At 61.1% G+C, this 27,429-nt stretch overlaps 1 protein-coding gene across 2 annotated transcripts; it reads left to right on the top strand.

Moving 5' to 3' along the window:
• Positions 1 to 17: 17 nt before the first annotated feature.
• Positions 18 to 25,157, top strand: KCTD5 (potassium channel tetramerization domain containing 5). 2 transcript variants are annotated; one of them, XM_023246972.2, is made up of 7 exons: positions 18 to 309; positions 10,202 to 10,310; positions 12,022 to 12,113; positions 14,082 to 14,177; positions 17,180 to 17,305; positions 19,816 to 19,874; positions 23,427 to 25,157. In XM_023246972.2, the coding sequence occupies exons 1-6, from the start codon at positions 58 to 60 to the stop codon at positions 19,858 to 19,860; spliced, it is 720 nt and encodes a 239-aa protein (XP_023102740.1). In that variant the 5' UTR covers positions 18 to 57; the 3' UTR covers positions 19,861 to 19,874; positions 23,427 to 25,157. The 2 variants fall into 2 exon arrangements, with proteins under 2 accessions (XP_023102740.1, XP_023102741.1); XM_023246973.2 differs by lacking the exon at positions 19,816 to 19,874 and having other exon boundaries at positions 19 to 309.
• The last annotated feature ends 2,272 nt before the right edge of the window (positions 25,158 to 27,429 follow it).

Here is a 27,429-nt window from a genome sequence, read left to right as displayed (position 1 = left end):
GTATTAAAGACTGGACGCTTCCGGTAGACGGCAGCTGTGGCGGGGCTTGCTGGGATCATGGCGGAGAATCACTGCGAGCTGCTGCCGCCGGCCCCGGGCGGCCTCGGGGCGGGGCTGGGGGCTGGCCTGTGCCGCCGCTGCAGCGCGGGGCTCGGCGCCCTGGCCCAGCGCCCCGGCAGCGTGTCCAAGTGGGTCCGGCTCAACGTCGGCGGCACCTACTTCCTCACCACCCGGCAGACGCTGTGCCGGGACCCGAAGTCCTTCCTGTACCGTTTGTGCCAGGCCGACCCCGACCTGGACTCGGACAAGGTGAGGGCCGCGCGGGCCAGCCCTGGCAGCGGCCCGCCGCACACCCCCTGCCCGCGCTGAGGAGACGCGCCTCGGGTTTCGAGCCCCGCGCGCCCCTTGTCACCCGCCCGGCCCGAGGGCACCCGACCCCCCCGCCCTGGGCCGGGGGAGGAGAGGACGGCGCCCTGTCGCCCACCGCCCTCCGGGTTTCCCAGCCGGCCCACCTCGGGCGCCTCTCTCTCGCTTTCTCTTCGGCGGAGGTTTCCCAGACCCCGGACCGTGCCGTGGACCTACTTTCTTTCCCCCTCTGGGTTCTTTTGCCCCTGGTGTGTGAACTTCTCTTCTGTGTCTTCGTGTACTAACTGGCTCTGGAATCGAAGGACCCTGGCGTCTTCTAATCTTTTCGCATTCCAGACGTTTGACTTAACGTTGGCGTGGGGGGGGGGCGGGGGGGGGTGTTGACACGGGTGACCTGCCTTTCCCGGTGACTTGCATTTAGAGAGTTGGCGCTCCCTCGTTTACGGCCACAACTTGCACCCACTCAACACTCAGAAGGTGCCGCCCGTCGAATAATTTTTCACAGAAAATGTTGCTCGTGTTAAGGGGTGGCGAGGAGGGACTAGGTAGGAATTTTTTTTGTTTTCCCGTCCGCTTTCCCCCTGCTCTTCCGAAAGGATAGGAGCTTCTAGGTTTGCAGCGTGCCTTTCGTCTCCGCAAGCGTTCGTACTCCTGTGCAGACGATACAGAAACTATACTATCACCTCTGTAAGTCTTGTGTGGCCGAGGAAGAGCTTCTCAGGAGCTGTCCGTATTGAAACTCCGAAGAGGCCCTGTTGTAAGAATAATTGTTACCTGCGTTTATCCCAGGCAGCTCACATCCTTCTAACTTTGCTGGGTCTTTTCAGTTGAGCCTACATAATTGCGCTTGGCTTTGTGCCTCGCCAGCTCAACGTTTGCCAGGCATAAGTCTTCCCAGAAGGACTCAGATCCCTTTTCAGGTTCAAGAAGGCTGACAGAGACCATCCTCGGTGTGGCATGACCTTACCATCAGGAAACGAGAGCTCCCGAGCTACCACCACACCGCTTGTCGCTGGTAGAAATCAGGGTTGGAGTTGCTGGCGGTCTAGTCTCCCTTGTCACCACCCCCAGCGGTTTCCATTGCTTATTTGACCGAGCTCTCCACTCTCAGAGAATTGACCTCCCAGAAAATGACAGTCATCTCCAGGGTAGAAATAGCCTTTTGTTTGCTGTGATTTTCCTTTTATAGCATGGGTGTATGTCTTACTGTGTTGTTTTTGTTTTTTTTTGTTTTTTTTTTAAAAACAGTGGGTCACAGTGGCCATTCACTTGCATTTCTACTCGAGAGTTCCTGTTTTGTGTATTGAATCAGATTTGAAATTGCTCTTGTCCACTGGGTTTTTTTCTTTTTCTTTTCTTTCTTTCTTTTTTTTTTTTTTTTTTTTGAGGCAAAGTCTCTCTATTCACTAGTACAATTAAGATCCAATTAACGATAGCTTGCACAGTGAAGTCAATCCATCCCTTTATTTTGCTGTCTCAAGACTGCTTAAAAAAATTACGCATGACTGGAATAATCGTCCTTTGGGGGAGGTAATTAATCTAGCAGCGTATATCCATGTTGCTTTCTGTCATCATCATCCACTTAACCACATCTCACTTCCAAAGTGTAACACCGAAGTTTAGAACATGAAGCGGGAGATTCAGATTTTGTCTCACAGAGGAGTTGTTAGTAAATAAGGGTTAGTTTTGGTCACAGATGATGGGAATTTGCCAGAAGGAGTAGTGTTAATTCACACCGGTCACGGTGGTAGGGTACCTTTACTTTAAAGAGAAGAAAATGTGTAAGATACCGGGTCCTCTCAGTTTTTCCCCTCTTGGTTCCGATGAAAGAATGCCTCCCGTATTTGCTCCTGGATGCTTAGACTCTGAGCGAGGATACAGAGGATGAGGGCGGAGGGGGAGGGTGTTTGGAGAAGTGGGATGCCAGTGATTCCATGATGAACGAGGAACAGGATGTTGATGCACGTGTCAAAGCCTCGAAGCCCTCAGCCGGTAGTTAAAACGAATGGAAACATACCTGGCAGATATCCCTAGGACTGGACGTCAGCACAGACCTGGTGGAAGATTCCAGCTGGGCGTCTGACTAGTGTTGATCGAGCTCCTGGGCTCCAGCAAGCTGGTGTGTGGCTAGGGGCTGGGTGGGGAGACTTGAAGGGCAGTTGTTCCAAGAAATGGGAGACCAGGAACCTTTCAGGAACCCATGGGTTTGGAGTTCACTGGGAGAGTGCCTGGAGCTTGGAAGCCGTGTGGGAGATGTGGACCAAGGGTGGACAGACAGGTTGTCTTCTGAAGATGTGGACAGACAGGTTGTTGGGGAGAGTGGGGGGCGGGGCTGCGACCGGTCCCCCTCCCCCCGAATCCATGTTCCCTGTCTCAGGACTGAGCCTGGGACCACCGCCCACCCTTTCGGAACTCCAGACCCTTACCCTCTTGTCTCATGTTCTGACTCTGGGCCCACTGCTGCCGTGCCGTTCTCTTTACGGACAGCCCAGGCACGAATTCTCACTTCCTCCTGGGGTTTCCTCCGACGGGGCTGTGTCTGGGGTGTTCATTTCAGTATGTGCTCTGCTGTCCTGGGCCATCTTTCTCCCAGGCTCCTGTAAGGGGCAGGGCAGGCGTGATTCTTCTTCCCGGAAGTGCTTTGTAAATACTTGACGTGTGATTCATTTGGGTTAAGTCTCTTTGTATTCCGTGGTACCTGGCCCATTAGACATTGTTGAAAACAGGTTAGAGTTTGTTTAGAGCTGAATCAGCCCCTGTTTCAGTGTGGAGATGCTTTAGGAGTTAAAAGGGAAACAGGAAATACTGCTACTTGGTGGTTTGAAACCACTCAGATTAAGTAGGATTTGAGGTGGGTTCAGTGTCTGCTGCCAAGCCAGGCCCGGAGAAAACATGAGCTTTTGTCCTTTGACGGGGCCATTGTCCTGGCTCCGGGGTTGCAGATGCTGTGGCGTCAGATGGGTTTTGGAGGGGTGGGGCTTGTCACAGTGCTTCTGACGACATGTCACTCGCAGTTCTTTGCCTGTGCTCACTCCGGGTAGACTCGGTGTTGGCAAGAGTTTCAGACAGAGTTTCGGTTGGAAATATAGTGGAAGGGATTTTACAGACAGGGTGAAGTGACGGGGGTGTGGGTGGAGGTACGAACTCTTAAGTCGCTTGGCAAGAGCAGTGGGGATTCCTCAGAGTGGAAAGAGCAGATTATGTTCCGTGTAACCAACTCAGAGGCGAAAGGCTAACTCCCCAAATTTTTAAGACCATCCCGGGCACTGGTGACAGCTGTGTGGTCCTGTCTGAGGCCCCGAGTGGGTGTCCTGAGACTTGGGTGCGTTGCATTTCACGCTTTGGTTGAGGATATGGCTCTGAGCGTGTTCTTAGCCCCGACCGCGTGCCGTGGCTGGTCTGGGCCCCGAGCGAGAGGGGCCCCCCTTGAGCTGGGAGCAGCCTCTCCCCTCCCCCAGGGGAGAGCAGGTGCTTGCTGGTGGTGCCCACATTTCCTCTTCACAGGGCACCTGATCGGATGGCCCTCGGACCTGGACCAGCCCGTGAGCCCAGGCCGGAGAGCCCTGAGAAAGGACTTGCCTTGCCGGCGCCTGAGGTTGTCCCCGCTGTCCGCCTACGAAGGGCAGCCCAGGAGGAAACGCTTGGCCCTCCGGAGTGCTTCCTCTTTCTGCACATGCAGCCTGTGGTTGCTCCTGCCTAGCAGGACGGTGACGAGTTTGCTTTAAAGCAGTGGTCAAAAAACTACCCTCCATCAGGTGTCTTGCCTGATTTTGCAAATCGAGTTTTATGGGAACGCCGAGGTGCCCGTTTGTTTGCGCGTCGTCGTCTGTGGCTGCTCTCGGCTGTGAGTGGGCGCTCGCCGCTCCCTTCCAGGACGCTGCGGGCCAACAGTGTTTAAAGTCCATTAAAGGAGCTGACTGTGCACCAGGGGACGTTTGTACATGGCCAGGGTGCTCCACCCATGCTGCAGAGCATTTCGGTATGGAGCTAGGGAGACGGAGCGTCTTCTCTGGTGGCAGAGGTAGACTGGGGACTCGGGCCTGACTTTGACTTTGGACACACCGTAACCCGCTGTGTGGCCTTGGGGTAAGCTGGTGCACCTCTCGGAGCCTGAGTTGTGGAGGAGCCTTATGAGTTCAGGAGGAGGGTGTAGGTCACAGCACCTCCACCCAGCGCCTGTGCGGGCTCCTTGCAGTAGACGGAGAGCACCGGTGGCAGTCTTAACTGTTGGCTTGGTTTTCAGAAAGAACTCTTTTCCCTCCCCTTCAGAACTTGTTTTGTTACCGCTTGTTTCTTACGTATACTCTTGGAACCACCGCAAGCCTCGGCCGGCCTCCCAGGGCAGCCTGTGGGAGCCTGGCCCTCCTGCTGCCCCTGCTCCCCACCCCAGAGCTCCTGGCCGATCTTAGGACAGGCCCCAGAGGGCGGCTTCCCAGTTCTACCAGTGCCATGGGGGAGGGACACAGCTTCCTGGGCAGCTACTGAGTTTTCTTGCAAGAAATTTGAGGTCTTTGAGCCTGGAGAGCGCAGCTCCAGGGTTCAGGTACCGTCCAACCCAATGAATGAAATGGGCTTGAGGCATCCAAGTGTGGGTGCGACACGAGTGTCTCTTCCCGTCGTCCACATTCCGGTGGGTTCTCGTTTCCCCGGCAGCTGGGCTTCCAGGATCTTTGCAAGTCGGGGTTGGGTGGCAGCAGTCCTGGAGCGGATGAGCTGGACCAGCTCCAGCGCATAGGCGGAGGTAGGAGTTGTGAAACAGGCAAGGGAGAGGCAGGCAGCACGGTGCACCAGGTGGTCGTCGCTTGAGGCAGCGGAGGGGCCAGGGGCCTGCCCTTCGGTCCCAGCAGGAAGGAAGGGCATCCTCTGACCCGGGTCTGCCAGCAGGGCCGAGTGTAGGCAGAGGGCAGAGGCCACCTTGGAGGCAGCAGGGCGGTGGCTGTCGGAGCAGCGGGCTCGGTGTGAGCCTCCGGCAAGGCGCCCCGGCTGCAGTGTGCTGCCTGCGGGCCCGGCGTAGCCGACACCCAGGGGCCTGGGGACCAGCCTGGAGGCGGCCACGCCTCCGAGTCAGTGGAGGGGGCACTGTGGTCGGGGACCCTGGGTCCTTCCTGTGTGGTGCTTCTGCCACAGGGAGTCATGGTGCCCGCCTGTTCCCGTCGCCCGTTGATTTTCTCATGCCAGCAGATTTATAGTGAACACACGCATGCCCACCACCAAAGTGAGTAACGTGGCATCTGTGGAGGGTTTGCGTGCAGGTGTTCTGCAGCTGGCATGTCTCTAGGGAGGGGTGCACCTGACAGAAGTGTTGTAGCAGCTGGGACCTGGACGGTTGGCCCGCGGGCTGGCAGGTCCGGTCACGGGATCTTGCCCAGGACGGTCCCCTTGCCCCAGCGTGACCGGCACCCGCCTCTGCGTGCACGGTGGATGCGGCGTCTGCTCCCAGGGGGTCCCGGCCCTGCCGACCTGAACCGGTCACGGTGAAGCATCCCCATGTACTCTGGGGTCTGGCGGGACCCACGTGGGTGGGCCCTTCACACGAACGCTCTGGTTTGCTGCTCGTCGAGCTCTTGTGAGTCGTGTACGTCATCCTAAATTCCAAGTTGAATTGACATGTGGCCATCTGGGACATCCTGGGGGGAGGGCCCCGCGAGTCGAGTGCAGTTTGAGGTCTGAGGACGTTGGTCGCCATGGGCAGTGCCGAGGGTCGGAATGACCCAGGACCCTGACACTCGTGCCCTGTCTCTGTCCAGAGTCCTGCGTTTCCTATGTTCCCCTGACGTGCGCAAGGGTGTGTCAGCTCTCAGGGTACACAGGGCATCTCGGGGCTCGTGCAGGGAGCGCTAAATCAGAACCAGCTGGCACTCCTGGGCATGGGGCGGGGGTGGGGCTGGTTGTGAATTCCAGTGCCTCACACATGTGTCTGGTGCCTCCATTTCATCGTTCGTAATCGGGGACGTCTAAGGCCTCTTTGGGATCAAGACTTTGACAAACTGTAGAAAACAAAACAGAAGAGGGCAGGGGTTGAAGGTTTTACGTACGAGTTTGAAATAGTCACTTAAAATGGATAACTTAAGAGTAAAACCTAAGTATTTCTAATAAGGTTCATCGCAGAGGTTTGTGCTCAGAGGAAGGATTCTGTGCTTTTGCATTTAGATTTCAACTGGGAAATTTGACAGAATTGATCTTGGTTTAGCTCAGGACACCCCGCCCTCTTCAGGTCTTGGTGGTTGTGCATTCTCTCCTGCACCCAAGTGGTGGTGACGCTGTTTCCCGGGGTGTTGATGGAGGTTGTGAAGGTGACTGAAGGTGCTCCCCAAAGAGCGCTCACATGTCAACAGAATCATTCTCCGTTTATTGTCGTTGATGTTTTTTTTTTTTAACGTTATGTTTGAGAGAGACAGAGTTCCAGGGGGCAGGGGCAGAGAGAGAGAGGGAGACACAGAATGGGAAGCAGGCTCCAGGCTCCGAGCTGTCAGCACAGAGCCCGACGCGGGGCTGGAACTCACCAACCACGAGATCGTGACCGGAGCCAAAGTTGGACGCTCAACCTTCTGAGCCACCCAGGCGCTCCAAATCATTCTCCATTTAGAATCTTGTGTGAGAGCCTGACACCCTTGGCCCTCGCTCCTCATCGCCATTTTCAGGACCATGTGGTTGTGTCAATGGAGTGACCCCTGAGGGGTGAGCGGCCCCCACTTCGTCCACGGTGCTTTGCTGGGCAGCGCATTCGATCCTGCCCTGAACCTGAGAGCCAGGTTTTGCTTCTGGGCGCAGAGTGGGCAGGGAGAACCTCAGGTTAGGGGGCTGTTTATTGGGTGGCCCGCTGTGTTTCCGGCCCCTTCGGAGCATTGATTCCTATCCAGCAATGTGAGCTAAGGGTGGCTGGTGGGCCCCGAAAGGAGTGGACGGGGTGGGCGGGGCTCCCGGGTGGTTTCAAAGCCGCTCGGCCTCCCTGCCTCCCCGCTGAGGGACTGCAGGTTGGGTGTCTCCTGGGAGAGCACGTGATGTGGGCTTGGCCCTACCTTTGGTCGCTCGCTGGCTCCTCTCCGGGAAATGACTATGAGCACGGGGCTCATGGCCAGGACCTGATGATCTCTGTGGCCCGGCAGCCTCTCCGTGTGGGGCCAACGGTCTAGCAGCCTAAGCTCAGGGAGGCAGGGTTCCAGCTTCCCATGGAGACGCTGGGCTCAGCCTCGGAGGGGGGGCCCACTGGGAGTGGCACCCAGCCGCCCTGCACACCAGCGAGCCGCCTGCTCCGGGTGTGCGGCCTGAAAGCCTGAGGGGCGTTGGCGCTCAGTACCGTTCAGAAGCCAAGGCCAGCTTCCCCCGTTTTAAGCCTTTAAGGTACATGTATATTTTTAAAGCCAGCACTAAACAAGTAGGTCAGACGCTAATTCACTGAGAAGTGGGGAAGGTCAACAGAGGGAAATGATTTGTCAAGAAGCAGTCTTAATTCTGGCTCTTTTATAAAAAACACAAACCTCACCACTCTACAAATGTAGCACACGCTCATTATATAAATGGAGGGCAGGACGGAAAGAGGAGACGGGGGACCCGCGAGTCTCGCCAGCAGCCGGCGTTGACATCTTGCTCTAGTTCCCTGCTGCCTGTCGTAAGTGTGACCAGACCCGGGTCCTGCCCGCGCCCGCGCCGCTCCCGCACTTGGCGTTGTGGGTGTCGCCAAGATGCTTCTCCCTGGGCTTTTGCTTAAGCAGCCTGAGACTCCTCTTCTGAATTGGGGTGTTTTGTTTTGTTCTCTCTTTCCGTGGTCTGTACTTTCCTTTATTTCTGCCACAGGATAGAGGCCTCAGGGCCGCATTCCCAGCACAAGCACATGAGGTGCTGAGGCCCCTCGCCCCTGTGTCAGCGTGCCGGCCGCAGTGTCCAGGGTCTGTCCACCTGTCCACGGCCCAACCACACTCACCAGCTCTGGAGCGTGCTGCTCACGCTCGGCTGCTCAGATGCGGGGTTTTTACAGAGGAGGTCCTGCCTGTGAGCGTGAGAGTCAGTCTGATCATCTGGGCAGTAGCCCAAGATCAAGGCCCCGGGGATTTTTGGGGTCTCGGTGTAGGGCCCCCCACACTTCCTGTGGAAATAGAAACCTCCCAATGAGCCCAGGTAAGAGCCCCACGTCCTGTCGCTGCTGCCCGGCCCTACTGCCCTCGGAGTCCCTCCGACCGAGATGAACCCCCAGGAAGAAACTGGTCCGGAGAGCCCTGGTGGAACTCCGTGGGGGAAAGAGCTTAAGTGCCGCTCTTCAGCGGCGGGGCCGGACAGGCTGGCCTCTCACTGGTGCGGGTGGCACGTCCGGGCGTCAGGTTACCTGGGGCACAGCCTGCCACACAAGGTCACTTGTTCTTTAGCGTGTTGGGGTCCCGTCAGTGAACCCGCTGTTCTGGGTCCAGGCGGGCTCCCCCCGAGGCAGACTTGGGAGGAGGGCTCTGTGCTTCCCTCCGGGCCGGGCGTGTGGGAGTCCGTGTGGAGGCAGCCGAGGGGCCGAGCCTGCCCACCCTTCCTGTGGGGGAAGCACAGTGTGATGCCGGTCCTCGAGCCCCCAGTCTGGCCCCACTGAGGCCTGGGCCCCATGTGATAGGGAGGTTCCCTGGGGTGCCCTGTCCCCAGCCAACCACCTGCCAGCTGTCTGTCGAGGTAGCAGCGAGCCGATGAATCATTCCTGAGCTTGGTGATGTGCACACGTCATGTGCTGGACTCTTTTCCACCTGAAGGTGGGGGTGGGGACGAGTCCCCCTCGATTTCGTGTTGTGGCAGCACTGTTTCTTTCTAGACCTTGGGTCCTTGGGCCTTGCGTGGAGAAGAGTAGGGGTCCAGAGAGACAGGAGGCAGGGGTCCTGGGACAGTGTCTGACAGGTGCTTCTTAGATGGGGGTGGGGGCGTGGGGGTGGAGCACGAGGATGGACCCGGGAGGTCTGCGTGCAAGCGGTGACCCGTCCTGGCCGGAGTTTGGGCGGAGGGCCCGGGTCCTGCCGCTGAGCTGCAAGGCTCCGGGCCCCAGCGTCCCCACACCCGGGGTGCCGTCACTCCCCCGCAGACGGCTGTGGCTCGCTTTCACAGGCAGTACCCCCCCACGCCTCTTATTCTGGGTGGGCCTCTGTGGGCTCTACTCCATGGAGGTGTCCTTCGGAACTTCCCCCGCCCCCGTGCCAGGCCGGCGTATCTGCGGATCTGTCCGGGCTGTGGTTGATGAAGCTTGCCGGCAGCTGGGCAGAGGGCCCTAACTCTCAGAGAGGCCCCCGGGCATCCCCTGGGAGGAGCCAGGGCCCACCTAGAGGAGGGAAGCACCTTCTGACGGTCTGTTGTGAAGGCCTCACAGACTCCGCAACTGCCTGCCGCACGGGGCGAGGCTCCTTTGTCAGTGATCCCTGGGAGGCTCTGGGACCACCTTGCAGCGGAAGACAGGCTTGTGCGCGCGCAGTCACTCTTCCGCCTGCCTCTGACCCCCTCCCCGAGGTGAGGAGGCCAGGTGAGGAGGCCGTGGGCACTCGCCGCGGAGGAGAGTGTTGGGACAGCTTTAAGACGGCAAGAGGCAGAGCAGCTCCTCCGCTGTGTGTGGGGCGCTGCGGTCGCCTTGCCGCCTGAATACGGCGAGGTGATTCTACCAACAGAGCTTCACTTGGCCCAGACCTGGAGTGGAGACAGACCGGGGTGCGAGGCTGCAGATGGCCAGAGGTGCGCAGGGCCTCAACACGGTGTGCTTGTGGCTTAAGGGGCGCGCGCAGACCCCACGCCCCCGCAACCCTGGGCGTGCCTCCTGGCCTGGGGTCATTCGTGGGGACGCTTGCTTTCTCGTGCGGGACTCAAGATGCTTTGTTCTTTGCAGGATGAAACCGGTGCCTATTTAATCGACAGAGACCCCACCTACTTTGGGCCTGTGCTAAACTACCTGAGACACGGCAAGCTGGTCATTAACAAAGACCTCGCAGAGGAGGGTGAGTTGGGGACAGGGGCCTGGTGGGCAGGAGGACCTTAGGAAGACCTAAGACACAGACCCCTCTGAGCCTGAGCTGCCCTGTGAGGCACACGCCCCGTGTGCTGGGCCCCGAGCACCCCCATCCCCGCAGAAATCCCGGGTGCCTGCGTCCCCTCGCTGGCTCCTGGCGGCCTCCCAGATGTGCCCTGTGGGGCAGCAGGCGTGTGTCTCCGAGAGGTGGGGCCGGCTCGCTGCCTCTCCCCCTGTCTTCCTCCGGAAACGGAGACTTCGTGGCCTGCTACAGTTGAGGGGCCGGGTCGCCCCCCCCACCGTGGGCGGCTCCAGGGGCCTGGTTAGCGATGTGGCTGGGGCTGGGGCTCCTCCCCCCGGACGCCACTAGTTCTCACCGCTGCTTTGGCTCCGGGGGTCACAGACACGCCCGCCGGGGGAGCCCTGGGGCCTCCTCGGTCTGGGTGCGCTCTCCTTCCAGGGCAGCACTGCGCCCTCGGCTCCAACTCCTGTCTGTGCTCAGACGTTCCGTGCGGTCGCAGCAAGTAGAGATGCCGGGAGCGGCCGTTCGCGCGGCTTAAAATGTCACGAGGGCCCTGCGAGGTCCACGGCGCTCTGGCTCCGGCTGTGACCGAGGTCCCGTGACGAGCGCCCACACTGGACTGGGCTGCTGCTTCCACCCTCGCCGCTTCCGGGTCGTTTCTTTCCCGGGCCTCCAGACCCGGGTCGGCGTCTTCTCTTGAAGTGACCCTCGCGGACGTGCACTCGTGTCGGTGGCAGTGCCTTCCCTTTGTGCTCTGCTCGTGGAGCTCTACAATTGCAGACGAAACTTCCCTGCACGGACTGTTTCTGGGGGGGCTGCAGACAAGCGGCTGCCGCCCGTCTGCTCCTGCGAGCACAGCACACGTAGGGTCCCTGCGTGGGAAGGGGCCGCCTGCCCTTCAGGCCGTGAAGCCCCCCACCCCCACCCCCCCACTGCCACACACAGGCCTGAGGGGCCGGCCAACAGCCTCACGTTCTAGTTGCAGCCTCCCTGAGGGCAGCCCTGAGGAAAGATGCCGCCCACCCCCTCCTCCACCCTGTCTGTGTTGCCTGGAGACCTGGTTGGGCCTGAGCGGAGTCCACGGCTCCGGGCTCCTAGTGCTGCCAGTGCAGGGACACGTTGTACAGAGTGAGGTCTGGCCGGGACAGATCTTCTGGAATGCCCGTGAGCGATCTTGAAGCCGGGCCTTCTCGGTTTGTTCCTTAGAATTTCCTGGAGCTTGAGGGATGCCTGGGTGGCTGGGAGCCACCCTCTCAACCAGCCACAGTCTTCCAGTTTAATGGGGAAACTGAGGTACCAACTGACTCAGCCCTGTACGAAGCCACTCGGCCGGGCCCGGGCCACACATTTAGGGCAGTAGATGGCCCACGGGCTGTGGGGGCAAGAGAGAGTGCCACCCCGGTGTGCCCAGTGCAAGGCTTGGAATAGGTGCAGGTGTGACTGTGCACCCAGCAGCCCACCCGGAGTGACGCGTGCTAGGAGTAGGGTCAGTAAGCACACCCTCTGCCCTTGATCCTGGGGAGCCCTGCTGAGGGCAGCAGTGTCTGCAGGAAGCCCGAGGGACCGGGCTGAGGAGCTGCCAGTGGCCGGGCCAGGCGGGCTGTGGTTCCACTGCAGGACAGGGGTGAAACATTTATTCCTGGGTCTGGTGAAAACTAGGCATTTTTCTCCATTCCAGGAGTGTTAGAGGAAGCGGAATTTTACAACATCACCTCACTAATAAAACTTGTAAAGGACAAAATTAGAGAACGAGACAGCAAAACATCCCAGGTAAGACCAGTGGCTACTCTGCCCGCAGCTTCCAAGGCCTGACACGTAGGCACCGCTCGCACCCCTCCCTTCTTGCCGACCGGGGGCAGCCTCTGCGCGAGGCCCCGGGATCGGCGCTGTCCTGTCTCGGTGGTCTTTCTCCACGATCATCCTAGCACCTCATTGCTTGCTCTCTAGCTGCCTCCTCTGGTGCTGCTGGCTGGCACTGTGGCCTGCACTCTGGGCACATGTGTCCAGTCCTGCCCAGCCTACCCTCAGGGAGCCCCACTCCAGGGGGAGAGGATAGACTTTGCCACGGAGGGTGTGGAGTGGGTGTGTGGACATCTTAGGGCATTGTAGGCAGGGACGCAGCAAGTGCAAATGGCCTGTGGCAGGCGTGTGCTCAGCCCACTGAGAGGGCTAGTGTGGCCAGAGGGAAAGCAAGCGGGGAGCTGGCAGTGAGTTCAGGGGTAGACGGTGGGGGTGGGGTTCCTGCAGGACAGTGTAGGTTCCACGAAGACTTGGCTTTTATGGGGAGAGAAGGGCTCAGTCAGCACTCCGTGTGCCCGCCTGGTGGTGCGGATCCCCTCGTGGGACCCATGCGCACTTGGCCAGTCAGCAGTGCCGGAGCCAGTCCAGCCACTCTGCCGCCCATTAGGCCGGAGTTTGAAGCGGGCTGCGTCCGGCATCTTGCGCAGAGGGAGGCGTCGAAGGGTCTGAGGCATTAGTTTGCTGTCGTGTCAGCTCCCGCCGGCTGGCAGAGTGAGCAGCTCCTGTGGGCGGGGCGGGGTGGGGGTGGGGGGGTTGGACCTGGAAGTGGGAGCGCCTGCAGAGCTGCCTCGGTTATCTAGAGGCTCCGCCCGCATGAAACCCTTCCGCTCCCCCTCCCCCAGCAGGCTCTCCCACCGGGCGCTGCAGGCCCCTGGCTAGAGCGCTTGGCCCTCGTCAGACTCTTGTTGAAGACCTGGCCGCTCAGAGTGGCTGGTCCTAGGCCCACGGCGTCCCCAGTCCTTCCTCCTGTGGGAGCCTCTCGGGTGCCCTGACAGTCGGGAAGGATCCGAGGAGGGGGCAGCACACGGTCACAGGCTCCCTTGTCATCTCCGGCCACTGGCCACTGTTTTCCCCTCCATCCAGCTGTATGACACAGTCTGGCCCGGCACCTGGCTGCCTCTGTGTCCCCCTCTGCGGGGGGTGGGGGGACACGGTAGAGGAGCCTCTCCTCACAAGGCCTGGGGCCGTGTGACCGCTGTCGCCTCAACGTTCCGGTGCTCACCTCCGGGTCACATCCCCCGCTGTGCTCCCTCTTTCCGTTGGGACCGCCGCCTCCCGCCCGAGGAGCAGGTCCGGAAGGACAGGCTGCTGGCGGGCGAGTCCCCGAGGTACTCTCAGCACCCGAGACCGAGCCCCGGCCGCGGCTCAGCGCAGGTCGCGGGTGGGCGCCTCGGCTGGTGGGCGCCTCGGCTGGTGGGCGCCTCGGCTGGTGGGCGCCTCGGCTGGTGGGCGCGGTTTTCTGAAGCCGCTTCACTGAGGGAGGAGGAGGGAGGGCTCAGGGCTGAGCGCCCCGAGCGAGCGTCTCACAGCTTTTTCTGGCAGCGGAGCCCGAGGCTGGTCCTGCGAGGCTCCCCGGGCCTCCCTGCCGGGCCTTCCCAGCTGCCTGCACTCACACACGGTGTCCTCGTGTGTCCACGTCCCGCCAAGGGTGCTCTTGGGATTTCAGGAACGTGACTCATTGTATTTGGCAGTTTAGAAATAGAAATACTTGGGGAGGCGGACGAGGAAGTGGAAAACGGCAGCTGTCTGGCTTGTTGGTTTTGCTCTGGCGGATGCATTCGGGGTTGCTTTGCGCCCGACAGCCTGAGCCCGAGAGCTGGAGGACGCAAGCGGCAGTCTCGCCTGGGTCCCCTGCTGGGCCGTCCCCAGAATTGGCGCACGGGGCAGGGCTGCCGGAGGGCGCGCGGCCCGACTCGTCTGCGGCTCTGGTTCCCCCAGGTGCCGGTGAAGCACGTGTACCGCGTGCTCCAGTGTCAGGAAGAGGAGCTCACGCAGATGGTGTCCACGATGTCTGACGGCTGGAAGTTCGAGCAGGTGAGCCCCTCCCCACCACGCCCCTGCCAGGCTGGGAACCTTTAATTACAAAGGCTCCACCCGGGTCCTCGGGCTGCTGACCCTGAGGGCCAGTCATGAGGCGTCCGTGGCCTGTGGTTCGCCGTCCCCACGTGTCCTCCGACACCTCACGGGCCGCAGCCTGCGCCCTGTCCTGATTGGACTGGTGTCGGGGGGGGGGGGGGGGCTATTCCTGGAGCCCCACCCCCACCCCGACACAGAGACCTCCATCCCCGCTCCCCTCCTCCTTTGCGGGGGGCCGTTCTCTGTGTCTCCATCTGGGGTCTCCCTGCGTGTGTGGGATTGACAGCCTCGGTGTGTGTTGGCCTGGCCCCACCCTCTTGTCCCCTCGCATCCCCTCCCCTGAGGGCCGACCGGATGGTGGCTTGGGCCCCTGTGTGCTACGGCTGGCACAGATGCCCTTCCCGGTGGGGCTGCCCTGCAGCCCCCAGTCCCCATCCCGCCCGCGAGTGGAAAGGTGCTGCTGGGTCCGGCCCAGCCACGTACCCCACTTTCCCTGCCTGACGTGAGGATGCGGGTGTTCCTTCCTTCGTGGTGCTCCGGCTCCCGTCCCGTGTAGCCGCGGCCCCAGCGCGTCCTCGGGGCATGTCCCGGGTGCCCTCACGTTCCTGTCCTTCGGGCCGGTCTGGGCTGAGGTTGGGACTTGTGACCCCGCCTGGCCCCTAGCCCCCCGTAGCAACTGCCCCTCTCACCAGGCTCCCCTCTGGCCTCTGGAAGATTCCTCCATCAGTAGCTTCTGTCGGGCGTGGGTTCTGGCCACGGTGTGCAGTCCTGCCCAGAGAGAGGGTGGGAAATGACAGCATCACCCGGCCTCCCCTCTGATTAAGGCCACATCTTTTCTGTGGGTCTTTAGAAACAACGGATCATGTTGTAGAGAGCCCTTAAATGTCACTAGGACAGGTGCGGCGTTTGCATCGTCCCTCCAACCTGGGGCCAGCTCTCCGGCCTGGCAGCGCAGCAGGGTGAGTGGTTGGTCCCTGCGGCCACCAGGGCTGCTCTCTGTCCCTGACGATGTTGGAACTAGGCCTGCCCTGCCCCATGCTGGGGGTCCAGGTGGCTTCTGACCTCGTTAAACTCATGCCAGAGACCTTGCAGGGACAGGAGTCCCCACTGGCCCTGGTGTCCTCCCTCACATGCAGCCTAGACGAGGGCTGGAGAGATGGGGCTGCAGTCACTGGCCCGGGTCACCCTCCCCTGGAGCCCAGTGCACAGCTCTCCTGCACAGGCTTCTGTCTTCCTTATCATGGCCAGTCTGAGGACTCTGTCCTTAGCCCCTCTGGGTGGGTCTCTACTGCATCACACAGGCCAGCTGCCTCTCTTCCCTTCGAATCTTTAAGAAGAAATTTTTTTAATGTTTTATTTATTTTTAAGAGAGAGACAGAGCGTGAGTGGGGGAAGGGCAGAGAGAGAGACACAGAATCCGAAGCAGGCTCCAGGCTCTGAGCTGTCAGCACAGAGCCTGACGTGGGGCTGGAACCCACAGACCGAGAGACCATGACCTGAGCTGAAGTCACACACTCAGCCGACTCAGCCACCCAGGCGCCCCTCTTCCCCTTGAACCTTAACCTGCTTTGCCCACTTTGTGCCTGGAGCGTGTCCTCCTCCCAGTTCTTGCCTACAAAACTCCAGAACTGGTCATGTTCGATGAGAAATGCTCTACTCAGAAGCAGGAGCGGGAAACACTGGGGGAGAAGTAGGGCGAGAGCCCCGACCCCTGAGGGGTCCTGCCACCACGCCTGGGTCACCAGTGATCGGCCACGAGGCCAGAACAAGGATCTGAGGGAGGTTCAGAAGAGGCTGGCATGCCTCGTAAGAACGTGCAGACCGTTGTCAGGGGCCACACGCCCGCAGCCCAGTCTGCACCCAGGGCCGTGTACCCCCAAGGTTCACGGGCGGTAGGACACCTCTCCCCACGCTAGTGAGCCTAGAACAGACTTTGGAGCGGCAGGGAGCCCGTGCAGCCTGCTCTGCCCTTGTCTGGCCACGAAGGCTGTATGCTTGCCGCGTGGCCTTGCCCGCTGCCCCCGCCGTGTCCTCGTCCCCCCACAGTGCTGCTCGTAGTACCCCTGCCTTTGAAAACCTCACCATGGTGTCAGGCTTTCTTTGGACTCCTTTTGCGTTTAAAAGTGCATGAGCCTGTGGTGGCTCTGGGCTAAGCTGGGGCGGGCGGGTCGGCCAGTCGGGGGGCACCCGCACCAGCCGAGCCTGAGGTGTGTGGAGGCCACAGCGTGCCGGCGAGCACCCCTGAGCTGACCCTTCCACCTGCCTTCCCTCCCCACACCACTGTGCCCCCTCCTCGGTTAACGGCCCTGGCGGGAGGGGGCCCGGTGGCCGCAGCAGGAACGAGCAGGGCGCCTGGGAGCCCATCACGTGTGTGTGCTCCGCCGCCGGCTCTGAGCCAGCCGCCGCTGCCCCCTCGTGACCTCCCAGCACAGGCTCCCTCTCCTGGGGGCCCCACCGGAAACCTGACGGAGCCAGATGTCCCAGCAGGGATGGGCACGCGTGGTGTGTTGTGGGACAGCGTGTGTGCACGCGTATGCTGTGTGGATGTTGTGGGACTGCGTTTTCCGTGAGTTCGTTAGAAACCTCTCGTCCAAGACCTGTCCCTTAACCTCCCGAGTGCCGGCTGTCTTCAGCGTGGGTGTGGGTGCCAGGCCAGGGTCTCGCTGCCGGTGGGGGAGGGGTGGGAGCTGGGCCGGGGTTCCCCTGCTGGTGGTGGAAGGGAAGGGGCGGGCGCTGGGCCGAGGTCTCCTGCTGGTGGGGGAAGGGGAGCGGTGGGCCCTGCGCCAGGGTCTCCTGCTGGTGAGGGAGGGGTGGGTGCTGGTCTGGAGTCTCCCTGCTGGCGGGGGAAGGGGACGGGTGGGCGCTCGGCCGAGGTCTCCCTGCTGGCGGTGGGGGGGACGGGGAGGGGCAGGTGTGTGTGCAGTGCTCCAACCCCATCACGCTGCTCTCCTCTGTCCCAGCTGGTCAGCATCGGCTCTTCCTACAACTACGGGAGCGAGGACCAGGCTGAATTCCTATGCGTGGTCTCCAAGGAACTGCACAACTCCCCGTACGGCACGACCAGTGAGCCCAGTGAGAAGGCCAAGGTGGGTGACTGCGGGCTGGTGGACTCCGGGCACAGCCGTGGACACTGTAGCTCCCTGCCCGCGGAGGGGCTTGTGGCCATGGAGGCTGCCCTTTGCAGAGCTGAGCTCGTCTCCTTAGGGCCTTGTCGTTCCTCATGGTTCATATCGCGCTCCCGGCCACACAGGCTGCTGGGAGGCTGGTGCACCTCGTGCTTGTCGTTTGCAGTCCCGTAGTTCTCGCCTCGTGTCAGAAGCAGAGTTCTGGAAGGAAGGACACGTAGGCCCTGTGGGTCACAGGTGGTGGAATGAGGGGTCTCTGAACACAGGCTCCCCCTTGGGGCGAGCCCCTGTGGACTCTGTGGCCCATGCCGTCTGCCAACACATCTTCTAACGGGCAGAGTTGCTTCTGGAAGTCTGTCTTTTAAGTGATGCCGTTGTAGGTTGTTTTCCCGAGGACTTGGGACGTCCAGGCTGGAGGGTGCCCCCCTGTCCCCGCCTCAAGTGGCACCTGCCTTAACCACATCCATCCTGGTCTCGGGGGCCGCGTTTGGCTGGTGAAGGCAGCAGACTACCGGGAGTGTCGCCTTGCTCGGCCCCTCGTAAACTGTCACCGGCTCCCTGACAGGCACTGGCTCTTCTGCCTGCCAAAGAGGCCAGTGCGGCCAGGGTATAAACGCCTGGACGACTGTGCTGTGGGTTTGCGTGGTAGCCTCATGGCCCGGAGCCGCGGCTGGCCTTGTCCAGAGGTGGCAGGTTCTAGTGGCCTCTCCTCTGGGCTCCTTCCTGGGGTCACTGACTCCAGATGCTTCCGTTCTTGGCAAAGTCCGGTACTGGCCAAGGCTGGCACCACCTGGCGGGACTCCTGGGCCTGCATCCAGCCTGGGGGGTGGGCGGCCACGGGTGGGGGCCGGGCTGGGGCGGCACCCCTGGTGAGCACAGGAAAGGGCCGCAGCCAGGGTAACTTTAAACCGGGGACTCCCCAGCCTTCCTCAGGTTCGTGGCCTGGGTGGCCTCTGGGCGGATCGCCACCGGCCCAGAACTGCCCCGTGACCCTTTCAGGGGCCTCCGTGGAGGTGTGGCCCAGGAACAGACAGCAGAGTGTCCCCCAGCATGTTAGCTTTCCCAAAGTGGCCATCTCCGTGGGGCTCGAGGCAGCTTGGTCATCACAGCATGAAGTTCTGTGTCTTCACGACGGGGTGACTGTCTGGGACGCAGGGCGTCCAGAGCGGGGGGGCTCCCGTCCACGGCCCGGACTCGGCACGTAGCTCGTGTGCAGGATCCAGGGCAGCCTCTGGGTCGGGGAGCGTCCCCGCGGCACTGGGCCTGGGACGAGCCTCCCGCGGAGTCTGGGGTGGAAGGTGGCCCCAGCCTCATGAGGAGGCGGAGTTCTTGTGTAAGTTGTTCATTTTTAGAAGGTTTTATTTCTGAACTTGAAAAGTTTTCGTGGCCGAGCTTCACCAGGGCAGCCGCCTGAGCTCATTTCCCTCGGGCGGGGCTTCAGCTGCAGAAAGCTGTGTCTGTGCTGTGAGGAAGCTCCAGGCGTGACCCCAAATCCCTTTGCTTTTGAAAACGTGGCCCTATTTTTCTCTCCAAAAATACCTCGCTCTGAAGTGTTGCAGCCACGGTGACTTCTAAACGGGGGCAGTGGCGGGAGCTCCCCAGGAGGCGGAACCATGGTTGGGGCCTCCAGAGAGTCGTGGAAAACCACTGGGGCCGGGCTGGGGGACAGCCTGGTGGCAGCGGTGCTGCGCGTCCTGAGGATGGGAGTCAGGCGGGGGCTTAGCGAGGGCAGCAGTCCACACGAGGGTGGAGACCGCAGGTTCAAGGGCTTCCCGGACCCCTCTGCCAATCTGACATTTGCTGGAAGGACTTGCGGAACTCTCCGGCGGCAGGGATCCGTGGGGACGGGGGCGGTGGCTGAGGCCAGGAGGCCTGGTGGACACGGAGCTCCCTCGTGTAGTCTGTGGACTCGCGACCCGTGGTAGCATGTGGAGCACTGCCCGCCAGCGATGTCCCCCACCTCTGTGTCCAGAGGTTTTACTGGTCTCGGTGAACTGGACGAGATCAACTGATGATTGATCAGTGACCGATCTCCCACTTGCCTGATCACAGTCTTCAGCCACCGGGCCCACTGACCCTACCATTGTCACGTTCTTAGACCGTCACGTCTTCTCTGGAGCCAGCAGCATAGGCCAGACCTCGATTGGGCACGGTTCAGTTCTTTACTGAAAAGAGGGAAGGAAGACTCTGGAACTTGGGGAGTGCCAGGCCCAGGGAAAATGGCCATGTGTTTGTTTTTCTCCATGGCCCATCTGGGCCTGTGGGTTCGGGGCCCAGGACCACCCCCGACGTGGGGCAGGTCCGTGTGTGCGTCACCACATGGCACCATGGGAGCTCCTGACCCCAAGTGCCGCCGCCCTGGGTGGACGCGGCCTCTCTGGGTGGGCTTCCCCCAGCTGCCCCCCGACCCCACCCTGCACTGACGGTGCCCTCTCTTCTTCTCCCTTGCCGCATGCTGCGTGCCGAGCCAGAGCGACGACGAGGAGACGGGTCCCGATGGGGATGACTCAGATTAAGTGTAAATGTCATGGTGAGCTCTGTCACCCTTGAAACTGACCACTCACCGTAGTTTCCTTGACCCCAACCCTTCCTCCACTGCATTTTTCCCATACCTGTAGTTGACAGAGAACCTTCCACGCTTGACGCTGACTGTAGATCTCCAGTGGAGCCAGCCTGTCTGTTTCCTTTAAGACATCTGCATGGGTAGCCCTGGAACCTGGGCCCGGGGTCTCCGAGAGCCCTGTGTGTCAGGCTTGACAGGACCTCCTCGCTGTGGGGGTCAGCGGGCCAAGGACATGGGCCTGCCCCTCCTGGGGGCTGGCAAGCACCCAGACCCTGGCTCCCCGCTCCTGTCACTCTGCCGTGGTTTCAGGGCCACAGAGAAAGGGCTGTGCCTTAGCGGGTGGACCTCAGTCCCCATGCCAAAGCCCACAGCGCCTCTCACCCTGAACTTCACACAAGGGATGCTGAGAGAGGGGAGTCTCTGAGGACTTTCTTTCCGTTTGTCCTATGATGAAGGGCTCCACTAATGCTCCCTCGGCCCCCAGCTGCTCCCCACGTCCCTGTGTTTCCTGACCTCTTCCCTTGCCCAGCTCTAGAACCCAGCTGTGTTGACCACCAGCAGGGGCCACCTGCTCTGTGCCCTCGTCTTGAGCACAGGAAGTCACCTAGAGAGGGCAGGTTGCTGGTGGGCGAGCCAGGTGTCATCCAAGGAGCTTCCCTGGTCCCTCCAGGGCCCGGCCCCTATTCTCGGGCCAAGCCATACAGGTCGGGGCTCCTCAGCCTCTGTCTGACCCGGGAAGAGCTCAGGAAAGGCGTGCAGCCAGCCGAGCACTAAAAGGTTGGCCGTCGGGCTGTGAGAACTCTGGACTGGGGATTGCAAACTCAGAGCGGCATTTCCATCTTTAGTTATTTTCTCGATGATTGTATAAGTATACAACATCCTCGGTGTTGCCTCTCGACCCTCCCGTCCTTAAATATTTGTTATTTGGTTCTTTAAGGAAAGTTTGCAAGCCCTGGTCTGGGCCAGCGACCTGCAGTGCAAGTCTGCTGTGTATCTTCAAACTCACCAGTAGCCACAGTGAGAAAGTCCAAAGAAAGGCAAATTTGTGCTCATATTGTCAATTCAGTACGTGCAGAACCTCAGAAATCGTGGAGATACTTATTTTCCTCCTCGAAGTCTCTGAGACCACATGCGTAGTTTGTGTTAGTGGCCCCCTGTTCGGAGCTGCCGCGCCTGGGGCTCAGCAGCCACATGGGCCGTGGGCTCCTGGATCGGCCTGGCCGGATGCCGAGCTGTGCTATGAGGCTGGCTGGGCGCTGGGGGAGCATGGGGGAGCCTGCCGGCCGGCCAGGCGCTGGCTGCACCCACCTCCTCCGGGAGGTCAGTCTTCTCTCAGCCCCCGCCCCCCGCGGTTCATCTTGCTCCTCCCCGGGGAGCTGCTCTAGGGGCCTGGGCTTGGCCCGCTGAAGCAGCGTCAGCCTGCCTGGGCCCGTCCGCCGGGGACTTGAGGGACACAGCTGGTGTCCGTGGGAGGCGGCCCAGGTAAGAACCCATGCTGGGTGGCCTGGCCTGTGACTGTCACAGGTCCTGGGAGGGGTTTTCTATCCTTGTTAGGAGGCGGTAGTTGGGCCTCACTCTGGTGGGGCAGCCCCTCCTGTGTTGTCACCTTGCTCTGGGCCACGTTGCGGTCTCATAGGCTTCCTCCTTTCCGCTGTGATCTCAGATGCTCCTCTCCTCTGCTGGGCTCCCTCAAGGTGAGCGGCCGCTCTGTGCTTCATGGGCTCCCACCGATTCTAGCTTGCCCTGCAAACAGCAAAGAGGCTGGGGCTGGGGCTGGGGCTGGGACCAGCATCTTGGGAACAGAAGGGACCTGCGAGGGCTGAGTGGGTGTGTACGATCATCCCGGTCACCTCCTTGGGCCGTGTCCCTCAGACAGGGTCCATCTGGGCTGAGGAGGGATGTTCAATCTGGGGTGCTGTTCCCCCATCACAGCAGAAGGTGCACCGGACAGGAAGAAAAGCGGGGTCCCGGGTGGTGGGCACAGTGGGCCGGAGAGGATGAGAGCATGCCTCCTGGGTGTTCGGAGCCCTCAGAGACATGCTGGGCACGGGTCCAGGGACCAGTAGGGGCAGGTAAGGCACCAGGGCACAGGCTGGAGTGACCCTCAAGAATTTGTGACTCCTGAGTGATTCCGGACAAGTGACAGAGAGTGACTGGTGCCCCCGTTCCTGTGGCCACACTGCTCTGGGCAGCCACCCTGGCCTGTGAGCAGGTGGTTGGGGGCTGGTGGGGCCTCCCTGGAGACTCCGTGGCCAGAGCAGCCGTGTGGACCTGGTGCCAGCAGGCTGGCCCCTCCCGGGGCACAGTCCCACCTTGTGCCTGGGTCCAGGGCTCAGAAACAAGGTGTCCTCAGAGCCATATCTCACTAAGCTCCGGAATTCGAGCAGAAGATGCCTCCAGGAGGCTAGCTCTCACACTGCCGACAGTGTGGGCTATCTCCGGTGCCCACCTTGGCTGGGTTGGGCCAGGCCAGGACTCAGGACGTTTCTCGTGGTTATCTGGTGTTTAGCCATACCGTACATATTGATCGAAACCACAAGGTCTGCCAGCTCTGAAGCCCCCACCTGGGGACACAGGGCAGTCCCTTCCCCAACCTGGTCTGCGTGGGGTTCGGCTCCGCAGGTGTTTGCCAGGACTCAGGCCTGTCCCCAGGTAGCTCCAGGCCTTGAGAAGCTCCCAGCCTGGTTTGGGGGTGGGAAGCACAGATGCCAGGGCTGAGGGAGGGTGGGGGCCTTGCTCTGTCCCCGAGATGCCGAGGAGGAGTGACAGACACAGGGACGGGCATCGTGGCCGAGGAGCTTTGGGCTCTGCAGGGCTGCAGCAAGGAGGGGTTGGCACCCTTGAGGTGTCTGGTCCAGTCACAGGGAGGCCAGCACACCGTGAAGCAAAATGTCAGCCCTGCTGGGCAGCGTGCAGGGTGAACTGGTGGGTTTGGGGGTGGTGGGGTAGTCCTGGGGGCTCAGGCTTCCGGGCTTTGTGATTAGTGCAGGGTTGAGGGGACACTGAGGGGACTTGGTTTGTGATGGGACACGGAAAAAGAAAGAGGAGCAGGCTGTCGGGGGACCGACGGTACCTGGTCATACACGGGTCTGCAGCCCAGGACTTAGCCAGGCTGGACACTCAGGACTTGGTGCCTGTCCCACAAGCCCTGGCACCCTCGGGGGGGAAGAGCAGGGGTGGCTCTCAGAGGACCTCTGGGCCCTTGATAAGGAGCCATTGGTGTGGGAGGTGGGGGCACATATGTCTGCCATGGGCCAGGATGGAGAGCCGGAGGGCCCTGGCAGAGGGCCAGAGGTGCGTGAGACGGCCCCCTCAGTGGGGTCTCCCGGCCCTTCTCTGCCCCTGACCTTCGTGCTGGCCTCTTTGGCCCCCTGGAGCCCCCCGGGCATGGACTGGGGCTCTTGGGCCCTGCTTCTGGTGCAGGGCGCCTCTCTTTGGGGCCTCGTGGCTCCCAGCTGGCCGCAGGCCGAAGCCCTGTCCAGCACCTGAGTCCTTATTCTCTGTGTTTGGCGTTTTCAGATTTTGCAAGAACGGGGTTCGAGGATGTGAGAAGCATAGTGTTGACAGCTGAAGAAACATTTTATCTTTTCCCAAGATGCAACGATCTGCCATGTCGAGGAAGCTTGGCCGTGAGAAGAAACCTGCTTTTGACAATTTCTCTAGAGATCTGGGTGTGGATCCTTTTTTGCCTCTGAGGTGGGTGGTGAGAGACGGGACCAGCTGTCTGAGGCCCGGCATCCCCACTCGGAGGAGGCGTGCCGGCCAGGTGGGTGTCCCCACGGGGCCCCCGCTCGGTATCCCGCGTGCCGCATGGGCCCGAGGCAGGATGCTTCCAGCCAGCCTAATCACCGAAGAGCATTTAAAGGACAGCGTTCTTGGTGCTACATAAACAGTCTATAATGGAGCCTGGGCCTTGCTGGTAGGAAGCGGCTGCAGCGCCATGGCCCGGGCTCTGGGTGCCCGCTGGCACCCACGTGCGCACCAGGCCCTGGTCCTCGGGTCGGGGAGTCTGCTCTGCCTCCCAGGCGGGAGCGGTTGGCAGTGTCTCGCAGCCCCAGCGGCTCCTGGGAGAGGCGGCCTCCGCGTGTTCACTACTTTCCGGGCCTCGGCCGTGGGCCCGGGCCTCCTTCAGAGCCAGGCTCCCCCGGCCTGACCCTGCCTGGAACAGTCGAGGCTTCTCCATTTGTATTTTCCAGGCAAGAGAACTTTGCACCCCTTCTTCCCCAGCGTGGATGGACAACCTAGCGTTTTTACTTTTTAGAAATGCCTGAAAGTGTTGCTGCGTTTTGGACCGATCTGTTAAGTCACTCAAAGGGAGGCAGAAGTCCGTCTCGTGCGGCCCACCCTCAGGCTTGTGGGGAGCCGTTGCCCGTCAGTGCCTTTGTCTCGCCTGGGATGGAGGCCGGGGCGGGAGGCCTGTCCACCTGGCTTCCGGAGCGGAAACTCCGGGTCACGCCGAAAATTGGATGTTTACAGTGCATCACAAATCTCTCTTGCCGGCTCTCTCATTTTCTTTGTCTAACTATGCAGTTCTCTGGTGTTTCTGGGGTGTTTGAGACTTCACACGACCTGCACGGGCTCTGCCCACACGACCTGACATTGGAGCCACTAGAATCCCTGTAGGAACCGCTGCTCGCATGCTCTGAGGACAGGCCTTCCTTAGCTGGCCGTGGGGGCTGTCCGCGTGCGGGGGGCCTGGCTCGGACGTGCAGCTCTCGCCTTCCTTGCTAGGATCGCTGTGCGCACTGACCGCTGCTGGGTGGGGCGGAGGCTCTGACATGCTTCGTTTCCAATGCTTCTGGAGGCTTCTCGCCTGTGCCCTCTTCTCCTTTGCCAATGACCTGATTAACCTACTTCTCCAGCACCCAGGACTTACCTCCTCCTTTTTGTAAGGTCTGTTGTATGTTGTTGACCGTTGGCTTCAACCGTTCATAGCAACCTTTCTATAGGGCACATTTAGGTCCTCGTGACCCGCCCTCCCGGTGAGCCCCAGGGAGGGGGGCAGCCCCTTAGTGGCCTACGGGTGTACCTGTGGGGCCCTGCTGGCCACTTAGCGTCGTTTGATTTGTGACCTTGACATAATAGATAGGCTTGTTGTTTTTTAATTTAAAGATATTAAGACTTAATTCACTAAAATTTATTCTAAGGGGATATTTATACTTTTATACTTTTTTAGGTATCCGTATTTTATCAGCTTACAGCCTAAGTTTCCCCTGAAAATAGCGAATAAAGTTGTGTATTTATGAATGAGCAGAACAACTGTTAGTGTGTTAAAATGTGTGGAAAAGCAGCTGCTGCAGAAGCGCTGCCCTGGGCTTGTGGTGACCCGGACGCAGTCAGTGGCCAGGGCGGAGCCACCTGTGTATTGGCTGCCTGGCGAGGGCCTGCCGAGGGCCCGGCGAGGACCAAGGCACAGCAGAGCAGCACGTGCCCATCTCCCACCTCCACCAGGCCAGCCCTGGCCGCCTCCCCTACCTCTTGCTGGCATCATGCCCCCATCCCCGGGGAGAGGAGATCATCTTCGAGTGGCATTTTTAAGGCACTGATGCCTCGCGGCATCGAGTGTGTTCACCTGTCTCGTCTCTCACCCTGGCCAGAGGCACCAGCTGGGTGGAAATTTCCCCGCATCCAGGGGCACGCCCCGCCAGCATGCAGCCTCTCTGGCTCCCCCTGGTGGCCTCGGGCTGCCCTCCACACTTGGGGGAAATTCCCACCCCCTGTGCTGCAGCGCCACCCCCCTGAGGTTGGGAGGGATGCCTTTGATCCCCAAATACTGGAGCATCTGGCTGCCCAAACCCCCAGCCGAGTCCGAGTGTCCATGCTGCTTCCAGGCATGCTGCTGGCCTGGGGCCAGGGGTCCCCGGGGTCCTGGGGTTTGTCTTGCCAGCCCAGGCTGGGGAATGGGACCTGCTTGCCCGGGTGGCGGGGGTGCTGAATTCTCAGGTGCTCAGTGCACAACTGGGAGCGCGTGGGGCAGGACTCCAGATTCTGCCTCTGTGAGTTTGCTTTCTGCACAGACTGAACTTGACATTTTCCAGCTCTGGGGATAACAGAGAACCTGAATGTGTCTTCAGGTCCCTCTGCCAAGGTCTTGCGTCGTCCCCATCAAAGCCCCGAGCTTGTCTCCTGTCCAGGCGAAGGACTGGAAACCGCCGGTCATGAGGCTGAGGGCCCTGACTCGGTCCACTGGGCAGGCAGGCAGGAAGCTCTGCCTTGTGAGCCTGGTGCTGTAGGCACAGCACGCCCGCCGTCAGGGGTGTGGGGAAGGCAAGGGCACAGCTTTCTGGGCAGCCAGCCCTGTAGCTCCAGGAGGCCAGCGGGCCAGACGGAAGAGGGAGGTGGGTGCCTGGAGTATGCAGCTGCTGGGCCCCCAGCCAGAACGTGGGGCACCGCACGGGGGCAGGCACCACCCCTGATCGCCTTGTCATGCCTCCCTCCCCTACGCCCACCCAGCAGGTCTTTCTGGCATCTTCCATCCTCCCCAGAGCTGGAAGCAGTGGCTGGCTGGTCCCCCACTGCCCTTTGGTCACTGGGCCCGACAGGCACAGGGCTGAGCCTGAGGTGCAGCTGTGTGTCGGTCCTGGGGAGCCTGGGCCCTCAGGCCTGCCGGGTGCCAAGGCCCCCATGTGGCTGTGAGCAGACACAGCTCAGCTCCAGCCCCGCCACCACGCACCCGGCCACACTTCTGGAGACAAACCGCACATCTGCACCAGCGTGTGGATGCACCGCCCGTGGGGTGAGAGGGGCAGAGTCGATCTCTGGCTTTGGGGGCTTTGATTTGCACACACACCCCTTTTTCTTCCTCTCCTCCATGCGTCCCGCCTGCCCTGCCTTCTGAGCACCTGAACTCTGGGTGGACTCCTGCCCATGCACAGATGCTCCAGGGCCTGGGGCTCAGTTCGGGGTGCAGAGCCAGTCCTGTGACCTCAGGGCCGCGGCCCTTCCTGGGGCTCCCCCAGGCCGGTCATCATGCGCGCAGGGGTGTGGATCTCCATGCTGGACTGCAGCTGAGCTTTGGTTGGCCCCCTCCTCCCTGTGTTGCCTCAAGGTGGGTATTTCATTGCGGGCACCGGCCCCAGCCTGGGTAGGGGGACAGGTTCTGTGTTGGTGCCAGCCGCCCTCTGAGGTGTTCCTGCACCTGCCGGGGCCCTGGTGCCACTGTCCACCCCCTGGCAGATGGCTCTGAGGCACAACTCGCGGCAACGTGACGAGTTGTGTGTGAGCTGTCCCCTGCCCGCCCGGGATGGGAGACGGTCCGTGACAACAGGCAGGTTCTCTGGATGTGACCTGCACAAATAACTCGGCTCTCCCTTTAAATCCTCATCTCCGCCAGTGTTTTCTCTTCCACTCTTTTCGAATGTCTGCCCCCGGGGCTGGGTGGCCCGGAGTGTGGGGAGTCCAGAGGGTGGGGACTGTGCCCTAGGGTCACATGCTAGCCACTGTCCCACCCAGGAACCCCCAGGCTCGCCCTCCCAGCCCAACTGGGTGGGGTGTCACGGGGGTGGCTAGGCCATCCTGGCGT

Source organism: Felis catus, chromosome E3, assembly GCF_018350175.1.
Source record: "Felis catus isolate Fca126 chromosome E3, F.catus_Fca126_mat1.0, whole genome shotgun sequence".
In the NCBI taxonomy this organism is placed as follows: Eukaryota; Metazoa; Chordata; class Mammalia; order Carnivora; family Felidae; genus Felis; species Felis catus.
This window is presented reverse-complemented; position numbering and strand designations above follow the sequence as displayed.

Bases quoted from the DNA above. Each gene is read 5' to 3' on its own strand.
- KCTD5 (XM_023246972.2), top strand. From the start codon at position 58: ATGGCGGAGAATCACTGCGAGCTGCTGCCGCCGGCCCCGGGCGGCCTC. The intron at 10,311-12,021 runs GTGAGTTGGGGA...TCTCCATTCCAG, and splicing joins CAAAGACCTCGCAGAGGAGG to GAGTGTTAGAGGAAGCGGAA. The intron at 14,178-17,179 runs GTGAGCCCCTCC...CCTCTGTCCCAG, and splicing joins ACGGCTGGAAGTTCGAGCAG to CTGGTCAGCATCGGCTCTTC.